This window comes from Prosopis cineraria, unplaced genomic scaffold (assembly GCF_029017545.1).
Source record: "Prosopis cineraria cultivar Desert tree isolate PC_DT_omini unplaced genomic scaffold, ASM2901754v1 PC10, whole genome shotgun sequence".
Lineage (NCBI taxonomy): Eukaryota > Viridiplantae > Streptophyta > Magnoliopsida > Fabales > Fabaceae > Prosopis > Prosopis cineraria.
In genome coordinates this window covers 1,358,242-1,377,073 of record NW_026555341.1, presented here as the reverse complement: position 1 = coordinate 1,377,073, position 18,832 = coordinate 1,358,242, and the positions used below count along the sequence as shown (strand labels likewise).

The 18,832-nt window shown below is 33.4% G+C and overlaps 1 protein-coding gene, 1 non-coding gene and 1 pseudogene across 4 annotated transcripts; 2 read left to right on the top strand and 1 right to left on the bottom strand.

Moving 5' to 3' along the window:
* Positions 1 to 1,390: 1,390 nt before the first annotated feature.
* Positions 1,391 to 3,352, top strand: LOC129284528 (agamous-like MADS-box protein TM6; annotated as a pseudogene).
* A 9,776-nt stretch (positions 3,353 to 13,128) lies between these two features.
* LOC129322972 (uncharacterized) lies at positions 13,129 to 18,223 on the top strand. Of its 3 annotated transcripts, XM_054969453.1 has the most exons (8): positions 13,136 to 13,569; positions 13,815 to 15,335; positions 15,452 to 15,625; positions 15,716 to 15,770; positions 16,279 to 16,427; positions 16,999 to 17,085; positions 17,536 to 17,664; positions 17,764 to 18,223. In XM_054969453.1, the coding sequence occupies exons 1-8, from the start codon at positions 13,492 to 13,494 to the stop codon at positions 17,920 to 17,922; spliced, it is 2,352 nt and encodes a 783-aa protein (XP_054825428.1). In that variant the 5' UTR covers positions 13,136 to 13,491; the 3' UTR covers positions 17,923 to 18,223. The 3 variants fall into 3 exon arrangements, with proteins under 3 accessions (XP_054825430.1, XP_054825429.1, XP_054825428.1); XM_054969455.1 differs by lacking the exons at positions 17,536 to 17,664; positions 17,764 to 18,223 and adding an exon at positions 17,239 to 17,491 and having other exon boundaries at positions 13,129 to 13,569; XM_054969454.1 differs by lacking the exons at positions 17,536 to 17,664; positions 17,764 to 18,223 and adding an exon at positions 17,216 to 17,491 and having other exon boundaries at positions 13,129 to 13,569.
* A 457-nt stretch (positions 18,224 to 18,680) lies between these two features.
* TRNAG-GCC (transfer RNA glycine (anticodon GCC)) lies at positions 18,681 to 18,751 on the bottom strand. The gene has a single exon. It is a non-coding gene; the product is annotated as a tRNA-Gly (tRNA).
* Positions 18,752 to 18,832: the final 81 nt, after the last annotated feature.

The following is an 18,832-nucleotide window of genomic DNA, read 5'->3' as shown; positions in this document are numbered from 1 at the left end:
TAGGCATGGACATTTAGAATTCTGTGTGACTTGTATATTTTAATTAACTTACAGATTAATGGGATACGCATAGACATTATGTTGAGAATTCATGAATATTGTGTTGTGTTTTATGGACGAGAGTTTCAAGTAGGTTATGAGTTTTCAAATCATACAAGAAAAAAATTATACTTTCGCTTCCAAAAAAAAATTGGAATAAGAGCCCTTAGACCTGCAATGCATTTCTAAAATGAGATTCTCCTATAGTAACATTGGTAGAAAGAGTTATGACCACTTGAACACAAGATTTTAATGTAGAAAATATTTTTGATAGATAAATTACTTTCAATTAACCTCACAACAGACATATCTTTGAAAAATTAATTATTAAATGTTATATATGGTTTTGGAAAGTAAAAGCATGTAGAAAATTATCTTGAGATGATATTAGAGCTTTTAGTTACATAAAGCTTACGCTGTCAATTTGTCATCTTTATATTCAGTGTTTCTACGAGATTGAAACCGTCCAAATGGTAACATAGATTGGCTCGTTGTAACTTGTTTACACGCGGATATTGTTGATGTCACTTTGAAAAAATAAAACAGAATAAGTGATTTTCAAAATTGCTTAAAAAGTTTATGAAGATTAATAATTCTAGCCTGACTTGATGATTTGGACAAGTTAAAGTTCAACATAATTTTGATACCATGTGGCTTTTGCTCAGGGAAAAAAGACAGAAAGAAATTAAACTGACTCAAATAAATAGATTTTACGAATTTTTATACAAGGTATTTTACCCGTCCAAAATATATATGCAATTGGATAAAATAAATGATTTAGTGTTTCACGCGCGTTTGCAAGTCATGGTTTGGACGCAAAGAACAAGAGTCAAATATCTTAAAACCACAGACAACAATATCAGCTCCTCAATATAATTTATTAAGCAGATTTACTAATTAAGTTGGTTCATTCATGGCCTGGTTAAGCTACGAAGATTATGGATCAAATAAGCAGCAGAGAGGAAAACATTTTAACCATTCATAGACTTTAAATGCCTTTTCGCCAAAGGTCGATCTGCCAACATCATCCTTGGTTGGATTTTGGAAAAAGGCATATGATAACAAGTCAGTTGATAATAAAACATCTCTCAGCATGGGCTCATATTATCGGATCGATCCTTCTCAGCGGAAACGACAATATTAATCAGTAATTAGGCGCTGATCTAAGATTCAAGACTAAAGAAGATTGGTGTTCTAAGGGAAAAGATAAGGGTTGAATGTGATTTCACATCTTGTATCGGTGGGGATCGATGGACGTCGCTATTATAGCGCTGCCACTTGCAAGTCAGAATGCTGCCAACCGACTCTTTCACCGTTTTAGCATTTAAGTGCAGTTGTATATACTCCAACCAGCTTTCGCTCTGGTTTTCCTCTTTTGAAAATCCACTTCATCTCCTTCTGCTCCTTTTTCTCTTTCGTGTTCGTCTTCATACCTTTTAACATCCATTCATGGGAATTTCAACTGCGCGCAGTTCGCGTGTGTTTGGGAAGGCATCGAGGTCGAGACTCGAGAGTGCGTACTGTGTTGAAAAATGGGAAGAGGAAAGATCGAGAATCCCACCAACAGGCAGGTCACCGACTCCAAGCGACGTAGTGGCATCTTCAAGAAAGCTCATGAACTCAGTGTTCTCTGTGATGCTAAGGTCTCCCTCATTATGTTCTCCGAAAATAACAAGATGCACGAATACACTGCCCCTGGCCCCATGTACGTCTCTCTATACTCCCTACATCTCCTTTTTCCAATCTACATATAATAATAAAGAGGTTATAGTGATTAATTAGTTTATTGCTATTTCTGACGTTCTGAGTTTTTTTGGGAATTCCTGCAGAACGAAGAAGATGATCGATCAGTATCAGAAGGCGTTGGGAAATGTTGATTTGTGGCGTGGCCACAACGAGGTTAAGCCATCTGTTTCTTTCTCTCGTATGATTGTTGACTTTGGTGGTGTTCCAATTTCTAAGGGTCCTGCCTTCAGTATTGCTCGAATATATCTGATGATGTTACGGGTATTCCTATTTGTTTACAGAGAATGCTGGAAAACTTGAGAAAATTGAAAAAGATAAACAATAAGCTCAAAGGAGAGAGATAAGGTAAAAGCAGTTTTAGAGTTTAATTAGAGGATTGAAACCAATAATATTTACACACGCGCTTTGTTGTGACCTTTTTCGAAGCTCATGCTGGTGAAGTTATACAGTTTTGAAATTAAGGAATATGTTGGGCGCAGATTTGGACGATTTGAACTTTCAGCAACTGCGCTGTCTTGAGGAGGACATAATTTCTTCCTCAGCAATGATACGTGAAAGGAAGGTTTTTGGTTCATTCAATCTTTGATTTCAAGTTCTGTGTTTTTTTTTTTTGCGCCCTTTTATCGTAAGCTTCACACACACTTCATTCGCTCATGCTTTTCCAGCTTAGCAGATCTCTAACAATTTTAGGTTGACTTTTTCTTCAGTATAAATACGTACAGAACCTAATCTGACATAACTTGTGTTATTTTGCCTGCTGAAATATAACTTGTTTTTGCGTTGTTGTTTCACAGCTTCATGCGAAAACTCGGATCGATACCTGCAAGAAAAAGGTCGACCAATGGAATATATGCTTTGCAATTAAACTAATCAAGTCAAATTATATATTCTTTCGCTTTATTTCTTTTTTCCAGACAAAATGTTCAATCGTTTCATATCAGGTTGGAATTGAAACATTGCGTTCGTGAACTGACAAGATTTTATATGTGGTGATTAATGTTCCAGGTTAAAAACTTGGAGCAGGTGAACAAGAGTCTAGTGCTTCGAATGGTAAGATTTACTTTCTTGGGGGGATTCAAGTTTATTAATTTTAATTGAGATGCCAAAATTTCAGCTCCCTGAATTCTGCACAGCAAGTGATTATTATAAGGAAATAATATGATTTTGGGATGTGTCTTTGTGTGATGGAATTGAAGAAGGACGAATATATATGGTGCATCCACAATATCTGACGAATAAGGAGATCGATGAAGTGGAATAAGCAGCAGCAGCAAATTAAAACCATCCCAATTTTCATCATCACCCCGACTATCTTCGACTTCTTATTCCCCACATGTAAATTAATTAATTAATTAATCGGTTATATGTATATCCCTTTGGTGCTGGAGCTTGTTATTTATTATTGTTTAGCCTCGATCACTTATATATATATAGAAAGTAAGCATTAGTGCTGGAGCCTTAAAACACAATGGGCGCAATATGTGTGTATGTTCGTATATATAGATCATTTTGTTATGATCAGGCATGCATGCATGTGTGTGTGTGTGCGCGCGCGCCAATTAATTTGTGTTCTATGTCTATCTATTCTATCTATATATAATTAAAATGTCACTCTCATTTTGAACCTTTTCTTTTCACTTTCCCACGTAATTAATCTTAGTTATCATTTTCATGCATATCAGACCCAAAGTTTATAAACACTTCATTGCATTTCACATGCTCCTCTTGGCTTACACCTCACTCGAGACGACGAGGTGTGCCTTGGTGCTGTAAGAAACACAAAAATACATTAAAAAGAAAAAAGAAAGAAGAAGAAGACGAAGGAAAGAAAAATGTAACGCTGATTCATTAAAACATTTTAAATGACAGAAAAATAATGTATTAAATTAATAGTCGTAATATATCTGAATGATAATTGGCCAACAAGAGAAGACATTATCTATATCATCCTATTGTCAAGAGAAGTGCAAAATGCGACACTTTCAATTATTCTTTTCAAATATACAAGGGGGTTTTGCATCACGGTTTCTACCAATGAATGAAAAATTGGATTGGATCGCCGGCCAATTGGCTGGATTGGTTTACTAGGTAAACTGGAGAAGTATTAACTAGGTCAACCTGGGAATAACCTCGATGGGTTGGATGAGCTAGTTGAGTTATATTTTTTGTCTGCCAAAGCTCCAAAACGTCATCATTTTTAGGATTATAAAAAAAATAAAAAAAGAATGAAATGAACGTTTGAAGTTCTAAGCCCAAAAAGATGAGAGAAGAATTAATCCCTACCCCAAATCGATCCTCCCGCTCACCCTCTCCCATCTTTCATTCGCTGTAGCTGCTACCATCTCTCTCCGTGTCTCTGTCTGAAAAGTCGTCGTCAGGTTGCTGCTATAATTGAAACTTTGGTCTCTGTCTCTCGCTACTGCTCGTCTACTCATCTCTGTCTGTGTTGCTAGCTGGTGTTCTCTATTTCTGTTTTGCATTTCTCTTCCCTTCTTTGCTGCTATTGCCATCTGAGCTTTTATGAACAGGTAGAATCGTGGAAGTGTGAAGGTCATGTAGGATTGTGTTAGCCGTGTCGCACTTGAAAACATGCGACGCGGACGGCGTGCGAGCAAAGGTCCCAGTCTTCATGGCGAAACCGAATCGAATGAGGAGTCGCAATTAAAATTTTGAAGTAAATCTCAAGAAATCAATTAATGGAGGATAAGGGTGGTCTGTGAAATTAAAGAATAGGTTCGGGAGTTGGTTGAGTGTGGGAAAGATGTTAAGCACCCCACAACACCCGTTCATTAGAACGGTTGCCTGAAATTTGTTATGTTATATTAATATGGTTTTAAAATTATTTTAATTATCCCTCTTATATTCATATGTTTTAAAAATGATAAGAATTAAGTGAGAAATGTTTATTTATTTATGAGGGAGGACTTAACTCAAAATCTGACTCTGAAGCCTACGTACCCTGTGATGGGGATCAAAATCTATGTAGTTTGGGCTTGAACGTTGTTGGTGAAAATATTTTTAAAAATAAATTAATTAAAAATAATTCACCATTTTATAAATAAAATAATTTTTAAAATTTTAATATGTGTGTTTTAAATTACAAAAAGTAATTTAATTTTAATTATTTTTTTAATTTTTGAATTTTGAAATAAAGAAAAGAAAAGGGTTTAAAATTATTTTATTATTTTTTGTGTTTTATAATTGAGAATTTTAACTACTATACCTGCAGAGCCTCATTAGTTCATACGGTAATGCAATTGTTCTAAATATTTGTGAAGATTCTGAAATTTAACACGATAAAAAAATTTAGCAATTTAATTTATTTATTTTTAAATGCTAGTAATAATTTATTTAAGCATGTATGTACATGTTTTTAAAGAATTTTAATCATCATACCTGCAAAGCCTTATTAACTTATATGGTAATGTAATTATCCTAAATATCTGTGAAGATTCTAAAATTTCACACGATGAAAGAATTAAATTTATTTAAATATATCTTTAATTTAATATATAATTTATATATATATATTTTAAAAAACTTAATCGTTATATCTGCAGAGTCTTATTGGCTCATACAATAATACGATTATCTTAGAAGTCTACGTAGATTCAAAAATCTTACATGACTAAGAGATACAATTGGTAAATATGATTATAATTTAAATACATTAATTTGGTTAATTAATTTTTCTAAATTGTGTATTATATCATTATTTATAAAAATTATTTATTTATCATAAAAATTGAGAATCACTATATCTGTGAGGATTTATTATCTCACGCGATGAGATGATTAATTTAGGTCTCTACAAAGATTCTTAAAATCTCATATGAGACTTAAATAAATTATTAATTTAAATTATAAAAAGAGAGTTAATTTTAATATATTAGTTTTACTTTCATATCTGTGAAATCTTATTGATTTACACGATATGGGATTATCTTAAATATCTGCAGAGATTCAAAGTCTCACACGATAAACGGATTAAATAATATTCACTTTGAATATATTTTAATGCGTAATTATATAATGCATATTTTTAAATATAAAAATCTTAATCGTTATATTTGCAAAGTCTTATTGATTCACACGGTAGTACGATTATCTTAAAGGTCTACGAAATTTCAAAAATCTCACGTGATCGCAAGATCTAATTAGATAATATAATTATTAACTTAATTAATTAATATTATAAAAAATGTTTATTATTTTATTTACAAAAATTTGTTTATGTAATATATACAAATTGTGAATCACGATATTGCAAGGATTTATTATTATACACGATAAGGCAATTAATTTAATTTTGTCTAAAGATTCTTAAAATCTCACATGAAACTTAAATATTTTATTATAAGATTGATTCTCATACCTGTGAAATCTTATTAATTTACACAGTATGAAATCATTTTAAGTGCCTATGGAGATTCTTAAAATCTCACATGACAAATAGATAGCCAAAATATTTGTATTTGCAGTCAATGTATAATATTGTGGGTCGCTAAACAATTCATGCAATAAAGGCCATGGAAAGAATAGAGAAATAAACTATTTTGACAATTCACTATTCTTTTGATTTGAGGATATATTCTAAAAAAATTATAGATTTGACATAAACTTTTAGCAAGATCATAACCATGATAGAAGTGACTTCAAACCACAATCACCTCACAAAATTATCAACAATATTCTCACAAGCTCTCCTTTTTTTTATTTTGTCAAACACCTCTCAAATATGTTCTAAATTCTACATGGAAAAATATTTAAATTTTAATTTTTTTTATGCCTAAACATACATCTGGATCAGTCCACACTCATAATATCTATCAATATACATATATGTTCATCAATGAATCCAAATTAAGGGAGATGATATGATTTAAATATTACCTGAGTAACTTGTAATTCTAGGTTTGCATTCTTCTTCCTCTCAAGACAACGCTTTCATCGCCTCAACCTCAAGTTTTGAACATGTTTTTAATTCTTTATTGCTTGTAAAACATCTAGCACTCGTGTGACATCAATTTAGATTGCAACCTTTAGAGAACAGGCTGAAAATCAATGCTCTTTGCTGCATGAAGAGGCGACATAGAGGGAGTTATGTTGCCTTGAACAGTTTTAGTTTGACCATTGAGAGTAGCCATGACGATAATTACAATCCTCAATTGAAAACCTTTATTCGATAAAGATGAAGAACAAAGAGCAAATCAAAGAGAACGCAGATAGAGCATATTATGCAGGAGGAAGAGATAGAGAACAAAAAAAAGAGTGTGTATGTGTTTCTCTCCCTGACGGCGTGAAGGTCAGTATTGCAGTTTCCTCTACACTCGATAGATGCTACTACTCTTTCCTTCTCATTCGTTTATCTCTCTCTTTTTTTTTCTAGAGTTTCGACCATCTCTCTCAATCTCAGATTCGGCCTTCTCACATGGTGCCACCTTCCATTTGATCTGTCCTTCGCGCATGGTGTCATAGACCTCTCCTTCAAATCTCTCTCGTTCTTAGTCTCTCTCCCCCACTTCACCGTCCCCTTCTCATTCTCCATCCTCTCTTGGACTCATTCTCGTCTCTTCTCCGTGCTGTCTCTGTGTTTTCTCTCAGTCTCTGTTTCTCCTTCTTAGTCTCTCTCTCTCAATCTCTGTTATTCTTTCTCTCTCGTTCGTGGCTCTATTTTTTTTCTTCCAATTTTCTTCCTCTGGTTTTCTCTCTTCTCTTCCAGTTTTTCTCTCCTTCCTCCTTCTTGGTCTCCTGCCCTCACTCCGTCTCTCTCTTGTGTCTTGGATCCATCTCTTATGCTCTCTTTTTTTCTCTTTTTCTTTTTTCTCCCCTCTGTCTTCTCCTCTTTTATGCTCTGCTTTTTTTGTTTTTGTATGGCTGTATGTTTTGCCTTTTTTTCATTTTTCTGTGCTCATTTTCAACTGGCGTGTGGGTGCTACATTTCTGCTCTATGGTCACAGCTTGCTTTCAGGGTCTTCTCTACATTCTCCTTTCTTACCTTCTGCTGTGCGTGTGTCTCTTCTATGCTGTGGCTGTGTATTTTGCTTCCTTTTGCCTCTGTGATTGTGTGTGCTTGCAGCTCGTGTTTCTGTTTTCTTTTTTGCATGTTTTTGGTTGGTGGCAGAGTCTGGTTTTGCTTTTCTCTTCTGCGCCAAAGATCTGTTCTCCTCTTTCTCTCTTTTTTTTTCTTTTCTGTGGGTGAAACGTATACCCAGCCTTTAGTTAGGCTTCTTTTTGTTTTTTTGAATTAATGTTTATCTTTTTTGAAATTTATATATATATATTCAATGAAAAACAACAAAATTTAATGAGAGAAATTTAAGAATAGTTGGGTTTTAAAAATTGATTCCCAATATCTTTGAATGGTTAGGATAAATTGGGAGAGATTTTAAAAGATTTAAACAAGATTTTTTTTTGATTTTGTTAAAATTATTTTTTAAAATATAGTTCTAAAAAAAGGATTAAATTTTATTTTTATATTTTTTGTATTTTTTGATTATTTATTATTAAATTTAAAAAATATTCAGACAAAATACGGTGTTCACAAGCTGAAATCAAAAACAAATGCTTCTGCTTTTTTCGATGATAGAGAACCCATTAAAAGTAACTATTCCCTCTAGTCCATTTTATTGATCACTTTATAAGTTATTAGATTAATAATGATATTTTAAATAAAATGTTTAAATTATTTTTAAAAAGAGTGAGAGAGAAAAATAATATTATATAATTTATTTATTTTTTGAGGATTATGTTTGTAATTTTATTGAATTTTATTTTTTATTTTTTTTTGTATTGATATTGATGAGATAAAAATAATTTATAAATAAGATTTAAGAAAGTATTTTTTTTTTTATAGTAAAAAAGGCAGCCAATAGACCTTAGCTACACAAACCAAGAAAAGAAATGACATGAACACGTCTAAAATCACATGCAATATCTCTTATACATGGTCATCAAACAGCCCCTCTGTGCTTCAAACATTGCGCTTATTTCCCTCAAAAAAACTCAAGAAAGCTAAAATATTTTCATAAAATGTGATATAAGATGGGAAACTTTGTATGATAAAATATTTAAATATCATATATGATATTATTCAAGATTAAAATTCAAGTAGGAAACTTGTACCGGTAAATATTTGGAATGTTAGTAATTTATTATTGTCATAAGTATTATTATATTTATGTCTTATATGAGACATTAATCTTAGATATTAATAAATATTTTGATAATTAATTTTTTCATTTATATTTTTTTATTTTAATAATGACCTGTTTGTTGTAGGTTTGACCCTCAATTTAACCTTTATTGGACCACTAATTCGTAAACTAGTGCCTCAACTAGTTTGATAACTTATCTAATTTTCAATACATTGTTCTCTACCCATATCACCCTTTATCTGCACCATTTGAGCTAAGTTTCAAATGGCTCTTTCCCATTATTTTCTCTTTTATAAAATGACATCTTACTGCTATTTCTACATAAAAATATATGTTGCTAATTTTATTATAAATCCTCACACTTTTTTTAATATTTTATGTCTTTACACTTTTGTTTTTCAACATTATAAGTTTTTAAACTTTTATTTTTTAGTGTTTTAGATCTATATAATACCACTTGTGGAGGGACCTAAAACACTAAAAAATAAAATTGTAGAAATTTAGAACATTAAAAAAAGTAGAAAGATCTATAACAAATTCGAGCCAAATGTAAGGACTCAAAATTATATTTTTTTAAAAAGATATATTATTGGATTATAGATTCAACTTCTGAGAGTTATGGTCATATTTTTGGTTTTTTGATTTTTTTCCTCCTCTGTCTCTTCCTCAAATTCTAATGAAGTAATAAAAGGATAAAAAATTTTACTCCTTTGTTTATAGTTATATTTAGAATTAAGAGTTAATTTTGTCTCTCAACTATATGCAAAAGATCATTGACGATCCTAAATTTCACTTTGAATCAATTTTATTCCTTAACTTTAAAAATTTAATTGTCCATGCCCTTGACGCATTAAAAAAAATTGATAATAACATTATGTAGCTATTAAAAGTCACCACCAAAAGTAGAGTTGCGGTGACTTTTAAATACTACAAGTATTTTCCTAAAAAATAAATTTATATAATTACTTTTAGTGGCAATAGTTTCTCATTGTCAAAAATATTTTCATAAAAAATAATTAAAAAATTAAAAATAATTTATGTAATACTTTTAAAGGTGACAAACTATTGTCGCCAAAAATATTTTTATAAAAAATAATTAAAAAATTAAAATAATTTATGTAATTTCTTATCAAAAGTATTTTTATAAAAAAATAATTGAAAAATTAAAAATAATTTATGTAATTATTTGTAGCAGCGATAAACTATCGCTGCCAAAAGTATTTTGATAAAAAATAATTAAAAAATTAACAAAATTTTTATAAAAAATAATTTACATAATTACTTTTAGTGGCAAAATTTGTTGCCACTAAAGGTATTTATATATAGAATAAAAATAAATTATATATAAGATCGATAATGATTACTTTTTAAAATAATAATATTGTTAAGTTAGTATTTTAATAATTACATTTAAAAAAATTTCTTATGGATTAATTTTTAATAATGATCTTATTAAGCTAGCATACATAATCAAGCTAAGTTATATATAAATATAAATGAATTATTTTTTATAATTTTTTATGAATTATTTCAAAAAAATAAATTATAATCAAGCTTAGTTATACATAAAAACCTACTTACTTACTTATATATATATATATATATATATATAAATAGCACTGAAATGTTAAAGTTGTATGGATGTTATAAGATGTAAATGACATTATAGACTACTTAATACATGACACACTTGATACTTAGCTTGATATTCACATGGTGTCTATTTGGGAGAAGAAAAACGTTTAATAATTTATTTATTAATTTTTGAGAAAATTATGAAAAAAATAAAAGATATTTAATGTAAACTAATGTAATACATAATTATAAATAAAGTATATACTCAATCATTTTCCTTTAGAAAATAAACACGTAATTTAAAAATTGGTTAAGACGTTTATAAGAAAATTATTTAATATTTAAAAATTATTTCATTTTAATTTCATTCTCCTAAAAAATATTTGCTACAATAATATTTTATTAAGAATATATAATATATATACACTCACATAAATTATTTTATCATATTAATAAATGAAAATAAAATATATATGTATATATTTCTAATAATATATTATTTGATATACGTGTATGTAATTAAATAATATATATTTAATTTTACATATAATAACTGCAAGTACATTTCAGTTTAACTGACAAAAAAATAGATTTACGGCCTGAGAGGTAGAGATTAAGGATTCAAATTTTAACTTAGACAAATTTCATAATGAATATATGACACCGCATGACGTGGCGCATACATGACGGGGTGACCTGGCACGTGCCGTGGCAAGTGATATGGCACATGTCAGTCTAACATGGCATGAGGAGATGCTGATATGATATGAGATGACACTTTTATATTTTTTAAAAAAATGATTGTCATAATTAAAAGTATAAACTTATAATAGTAAAAAACTTTTGACAATGATTATGTTTGTAACTGTTATATTTTTTGTGGTAACATTATTTATCTATTAAGTAGGTTCCACGTTTAATTTTTTAATATTTTTTATTATAAAATATTAAATAGTGGGTCTTATAATTCATTTTAATATTTTTATAATATGCAAATATTACTCTCTCTCCTCCCTCTCCCCTCTTCATTCCCTCTCTCCTTGCGAATCGCATCTCTGCTTTGCACTAGCACTACCAGAGACAATTAAGATGCATGAGATGTTTATTGAATCTAGGCATTACGATCGTGTTAATCATTGGAGGACCTCTGAGTCAAGAGAAAGTCACTGCTTTGAACCTTAAGAACATTGGCTATCACACTTAGTTCAAGCTAATCCTCAAGTAAGTAATACATAAGTATATGTACTGTGTGGCTTTCAATATTGTTATGTGTGTGTGATTGTTGATCAGAGTTTAGGGTTATATTGTATATATGTATATAGAAATACGATGGAGTACTCGAGAATGATGGCGGCAATGTACAAATTGGCGGAGAGGAAGAAGCTGGATACTTATATTGGTAAAGTGGATACAGAATCATCGAAAACAAGAGAGATCAATGGAGTGACCTTCTGGGTACTTATACATGTCGGAGATTTATAGGGTCTCATCATTTTGACAACAACAAATCTTCAGTGTTGATTTGCAACATTGTTTTAAGCATCTCCGATGACGCATTTGAGGAGGTCGGCAAGGGAGGGACTATGGGAGACATGGGCTCTAACTAAACTTTGATATGGGACTTGGACATGCACTATGGATTGATTGAAAAAGGTGCATCTTTCATCAGCAAGGGTGCTGATGGGCATTGTAGATTTTAGAGTTTGCAGCGAGTGGTCTAGACATTGGCGAACTAGTAATATCTCTGACGAGCCAAGTCCTCTCTCTCCTCCACTTTCTCTCTCCTTCCTCTCATCTTTTCTGTCCTCTCTCTCTCTCTTCCTCTCTCTCCTCATATTTCTTCATGGTGACAAGCCTTTTCATGGCAACATCATGGCATTTTCTTGCTTCAACAGAATCCATGATCTGCTATCATGGTGTCATGCATGCATGGAAATAAAGAATGCAGAGAAGGAACGGAGGAAAATGTAGAGAGGACGCTGAAGCTGTGGCTAAGATGGAGCAGAGAGAGACTATAAGGAAGGGAGAAAGAGAGTGGGATTACCCATTGTTTTAGCTTGATATGCCATTCTCCTTTGGCCTTGTTTAACCTTTTTTTTTTTTTTCCCCTGCGTGGTGCTAAGGATCAATTACTAGATCCTTCATTTAATCTTAGAGTAATTGATAGAAAATGAACGACTTGCTCCCACAACAGCCAACTTATCCGATCTCGAGAGAGAGCAGAGGAAGAGACGAACAAGGAGGGAGAGAATATTTTATAATAAAAAATATTAAAAAATACACAAATGGGACCCACTAACGAAAACAAACGGGTAAGTAAAAGGAATATCACTATATGAAGGAATCTTTAACGTTGGAAAATAAAATTAATTTATAATTAAATATAGAGTTTTTAATAATTTTTTGAGTATCGTTGAAGGATAAAAATAATTTTTAATTCTTTTATTTATAATCTGGATAGTTTTTAAAACTTTCTCTTTTAAGCAACTAATTTTACTTATTTTGGCATTTTAAATTATGAAAATCAGTCATTTCTATTTTTAAGCAAATAATAGTAGCAGTTTTTTGCCAAAAGGCGTGTCTATTTGTGCCTGTGTTTGTGTGTCATGAAAAGGGGAAAACTGAATGCTGAAATAGTAGCAGTTTTAAATGGATTATTAATTCCAATGAACGTTGGCTCCTATTGGTCGCAACTCTCGAGAGAAAGCGAGTCATGAGTGTGAAATGGTTTTGGAGGATTCTCAGGAGTTCGGAAATTGAGAAACCCGACCCCCGCTCGTCACAATTTGCATTTTGCACTTGTTAGGCATGTTTGATTTCCTACTTTCCATCGACCATGAATTAAATTGAATTGAAGTGAAGTGAAGTAGTTGGTCCTCCAGCTTCTTCATCGCAAATTCCTGAAATCAGAATCGGGAACGCCGATCGATTGCTCCCCCCCCCCCCAAACAATTGAATTATAATCAGCAGATTCATGGAGCTCATGGTTGACATTGTTTCGGCAGCTCCATGGGTTCCTGAAGATGACCTGCGCTTGAAGAACGCTGTCGAGGTACCCCTTTTTCTTTTTCGAAATCACTTTGTTCCATCCGATGCATGAAATTAAAACCCTAATCTCTCCCCGTCGCTTGGTGCTTCGTTTCTGCAATTGCAGTTGCCTCTGAGTTGTCAATTTAGTGGAATTCGCCTATCGTTATTAATTTTATGCAGACTGTAATGGTTGAAAGTACCCGCTAATCTTGCTTGTTGCTTCAGTTCTCCTTCGATTGATGCATTTTATTTGTTTGTTATGTATAGGCGGGCGCTTCTTTGGAATCACTTGCCAAAGGAGCGGTTCAGTTCTCGCGGAAATATACGCTTAGGGAGTTGCGGGATCGATGGCAGTCTCTCCTTTATGATCCTGATATTTCAGCTAAATCTTCTGCTTCTATGGTTAATTTAGAGCATCCTCCGCTGACTATGCCTTTCAAATCCAGCGGGAATGGAACTAAAGAAAGCTTGGCTGATAGTTCCGCCAAAAGAAAAGCTCAAAGCATTCGCAAGCAGTATTATGCCATTCGCAAAAGAGTCTGCATGGAGATGATGGACTCTTTTGATAAGGCTTTGCGTCATGAAGTGAATGTTGTTGAGAACACTGGAGATGGTGTTTGTGAAAAGGATATAATGGTGTATGATGAGTCTCTTGCAGGGTACTGTAGGAAGGGCGATAAGGTTGAAAAGGATATTGGATTTCAGGAACCAGGTACTATGTCAGGTAAAAAAGACAATGGAGCCTCTTTGCTACAGGAAAATGTAAAGAAGGACATGAATAACTTACTTGTGGATAATTTAGTTGATTATAGGAATTGCTCAGGGCTAGAGGAAGTAGGTTCCGCTCATTCACTGCCTGAGCCACTTTGGAAAACAATGGAGGATATCACAGCACCTACTATGCCTGTCCATGTGAGCGTAGAAAATAAAGATCAACGTGTGGAAGAGCAGTCAGCGCTTCCTAATCAGTTGAAAGGGAAACATGTCAGTGATGTGTCAGATGTTGCCAATGCTATCTCCAAAGAAGAAATAGCAAACCTTTCGGATTCTCTCTTAAACTTCACTAATGACGATGAGCTGTTATTTATGGATATAGATGGGAAAGACGCACCTGAAAAGTCTTGTTATGACAACCTTGATTCGCTTCTGTTGACTTCTCCTAGTGAAATCCAGAGCAGCGATGCACCTGATTTCCATGAATCTCATAAGTCAAATAAAGAAACGCAACTTATTCCTCGTGATTCATCTACTAACACGTTAGAGGTTGTAGCCAACCCATCAGACTGCGGTCATGGTGATCGGGACTCTACTTCTAATCCTGGTAATGATATGCAATCATTTGTTGCACAGCAAAGTCTTCATTGTGCTGGCCTTGGTGATGAATTTATTCATTGTGTGTTGAACACGGAGGACTCTGAAATTCCATCCAATGATGATTTTGGCTCACCTCTCGTAGTTCCTTCTAAAACTCAACCAACTCATAAGGAGGGTGGTTTTCCAGTTCCCTCTTCTAGTAATCAACGAAATATAGAAGCAGAGATAAAGTTGAAGAAAGAAGGCAATCCTTCACACTCGTTCACAACTTCACAGATAGTTAGACCTGCTTTGGTGGCTAACATAAAGCCAAACCAACAGCCTGTTGGTGTTGCTATGAAGACAGAGTATCTTGGCAGAAACCAATTTTCTGCAGTCTCAAGACAGGGTCAAACGGCCAGCGTCAATCCAAGTCCAAGCAGATTAGTTAATGTAGCCATCAAGTCTGCTGCAGATGGGCGTCTGAAAGAAGAGGTTAAATACTTCAATTTCAGGATACTTTATAACTAGATGCGAACTTTTTGGTGAACTAATTTTATGGTTGTTCTTTTTGTGAACAAAAATTCATTGAAGGTGCTTGTCATAAACAGGAAATTGATGCTCCAGCTTCAACTAATGTTGCTGCTCATTCAAAAGCTGATAAACATAATGGTTTTCCTAAAACAGAAGGAAACCTTTTAGGTTTAGCTCAGGAAGAAGTAGAGGAAGACAATGACAACGATAACAATAATGACATTCCTTACTTCTCTGATATTGAGACGATGGTAAGTATTAATTGTTACATTGAATAGTGTGTTCCCTCATGATCCAATTTATCAGGTAATCTTTCATAATTATTGGTGTTGCTTTCTCAGATTCTGGAAATGGATTTATGTCCAACTGATCAAGATTCAAGCGCAAGTAGAGAAGGTAATTCATTTGATACCAGATAAAAATAAGATGATCACAGTTTTGATATGGCTTTAAGTTGTGGCAAAAATAAAAAGGTTTAAAATGGACATTGTTAGTTTGGCTTGAATATTTTAGAATTTATTCTTGTGAATGAAGTTGCTGGTTGCTTCTGATGAATTGTTATGTTTCATGTCCACATAGAATGAAATAATGGGGTACAGGATTGAAATCCAGCCTAAAATTGCAATTCCATGACTCCCTAGTCAGGCGTTGTTGTGAGTGCTCAGGGTTTACCTATTGAGGATCGCCACATACTTTAGGTTTTCAATTGATGTTTTGAAATTTAAACTGTTACTCTGCTAGTCTTCTTACTTCTCTTTTCTCCTTCTGAAACAATATATACTAGAAGTCTAGAACTAGAATATTTTGCCCAACAAAACATTATTGATGTGGTTCCACGTTGAATTTTTTGATCTCTGTATTTCAATGATGGCTGTTTGTCATCTAGTATGCACTTTCATTCCAGCTTCTAGGTATCAAATCGAATATTCCAAGAGGACCATCATGAGACTGGAACAATGTGCTCAATCCCATGTGCATAGAGCTATTGCCTCACGGGGTGCACTTGCTATGTTATATGGGCGCAACCTGAAGCAATATATTAAGAAAAGCCAGGTGCATGCATTGAGCCTTTTCATTTTAGATATGGAAGCTGAGTCTTCCCTTAATATTATCTTTCCTCCTGTACAACTTGTTTGCTGTATTTGTTTAAAGTCAATGAATATGTTAGATCCTATTAGGGAATGCTTGTGTGTGTGTGTGTGTGGGGACAGATGCATGCACTATTGCCAGTTAGCCCTTGTGGTTTTTCTTGTCAAGCTATTGCCACTGTGTTAGTCATGAAGTAATTATGATCATAGTTGTTGATACTGTCTCTGGAAATTGGGCTATACAAAGAAGAAGAAGAAGAAGTAGTTATTCCCCTGGTCTTTGAGGATGTTATTTCATGTACTTTTGGTTGCTCATTCTGAGTTTGAATTATGTTTAATGTTTAAACTCATTGAATTCAGTGTAGTGTCAACCATCTGCAGCCTGGACAAAAGATTTCCCATTATCAGGCTCTCTTTCTTGAGTACCCATTGTTAGGCTAAACTTGCCGCTATATACTGCTGCGCGTGTCTTTCTAGGGCTTATTCTTTAGTATGAGATGCTGAATTTTGCACTTCCTCACTTGGCATCGTCACAGGTTATACTTGGCAGAGCAACAGATGATATAAAAGTTGATATTGACTTGGGAAGAGAAGGGCGGGCTAACAAAATATCTAGACGACAAGTAAGATTTCTCTCGGTGTAACTTGTGATTTTTTTTGAACTCCAGATGCATGAGATGTACTTGTCATTTCCTAAAAAAAGAATCTTTTCTGAGAGATTAATAAATCGCTGGACGGCCAATATCTTACTAGGTCGCATTCATTCCTTGGAATAGGATAATGATCTTACAGATCTTTCTGGAACAAGTTTTATTCTTTCCCGTGTCTGGACTCTGGATCATATTCCATTTGCATGGGCGCTATATACAGCAAGAACCAGAAGAATATTTGTACTCATTTTTTAGAAACTTGAGTAGGTCTCATGCATTTGCATGAAATTCATAGTGAGTTGTACATCTGTTTGTGACTCGTAAACAGTGTGGCTTCCTATAACTTTTATAAATATCTTGATTGATTTTTAATTTTCTACACTGAAATCGTAATGGCAAGAATTACTTCATGTTAATTGCTAGGCTCTAATAAGTATGGAAGCAAACGGTTCTTTTATTATAAAAAATCTTGGCAAGAGTTCAATCTTCGTGAATGGCAAGGAAATTGTCACTGGGCAGATGCGGGGTCTTAGTTCTGGTAGTCTGATTGAGGTAAATGCGATTGCTTTCCATTTTTAGTTGACTTGATATAAATGCCCACTTTTGTTCCTCGAGAAGCAGAATAATTTGTGGCAACTGGCTCGCATGCAGATTAGAGATATGTCATTCATCTTCGAGATCTACAACAAATCCGTGAGACGGTTTTTGGACAATGTGGATAAGAAAAGCGACGATACAAGCAACAAATTTAGTTTGTTACCTGAGGGAGGTCAGGAGAAAGAGAAATGGCATCGGAAGGACCGCTCTTAAGTCTTACGGGTAGCATCCTCGTGCCAGCCAAAGAGAGACGAGGCGACACATTGTTAGTATTTTATAAAATGATCTGCCCGTTGCATTTCAGAACGCTGTATATATAGATAGAAGACATAAGCTACATGGATATGCATCCCTCTGTCGTAGAATGACCATAGCTTGTCTTACTTGCTTTCCAATTTTTTTTTTTTTTTTGCCCGGGTGATAGACGTGGTTTTCGTGGGCACATCATCCTTAACTAGAGTAGAATAATCACGGGGGAAATTACATAACTAAATAAACGATGATTATTATGGTCTCCATTACCGCCCCCCTTCATTTAGTTTCTGTGACCCTATTCGTGATCGATCCAAACGGATTAAACTGAACCTATCAATAACAACTTCAAATAAGGCTTGGTTTGGTTTTCAATTTTGACAAATCGATTGATGATTGGGTTTAGGTTTTGGTTTTTACCTTCAACCAAAATGAATTAAACTTGATTGGTTTTAGTTAGATTTTTTTAAAATTTTAAATATCATTTCAAGCCCTATTTTAAATGCCAAATAAGCCAATAGTTTTTGGTCTCTCCCCCTTTAAGATCAATAACATATTAAAATAGTAAAAATTAATTTATTAAATATGTGAATAGATTGGCTCCGCTGAATTTGGTCAAAACTCAAACTTAGCCGTTTTTGTTCCTTCGGGCTTGGGGTATTGGCGTGCTGCACTTCTCACTTCTCGCTCCCATCAAGCGAATAAAAAATGATGAGCAGTGCACCAGCCGGGAATCGAACCCGGGTCTGTACCGTGGCAGGGTACTATTCTACCACTAGACCACTAGTGCTCCTTTCTTGCTGGCCATTGTATTAGAAACTTTTGTATGATTTCACGTCTCGCACCAAAATATGTCGGTTTTCACTCTTGC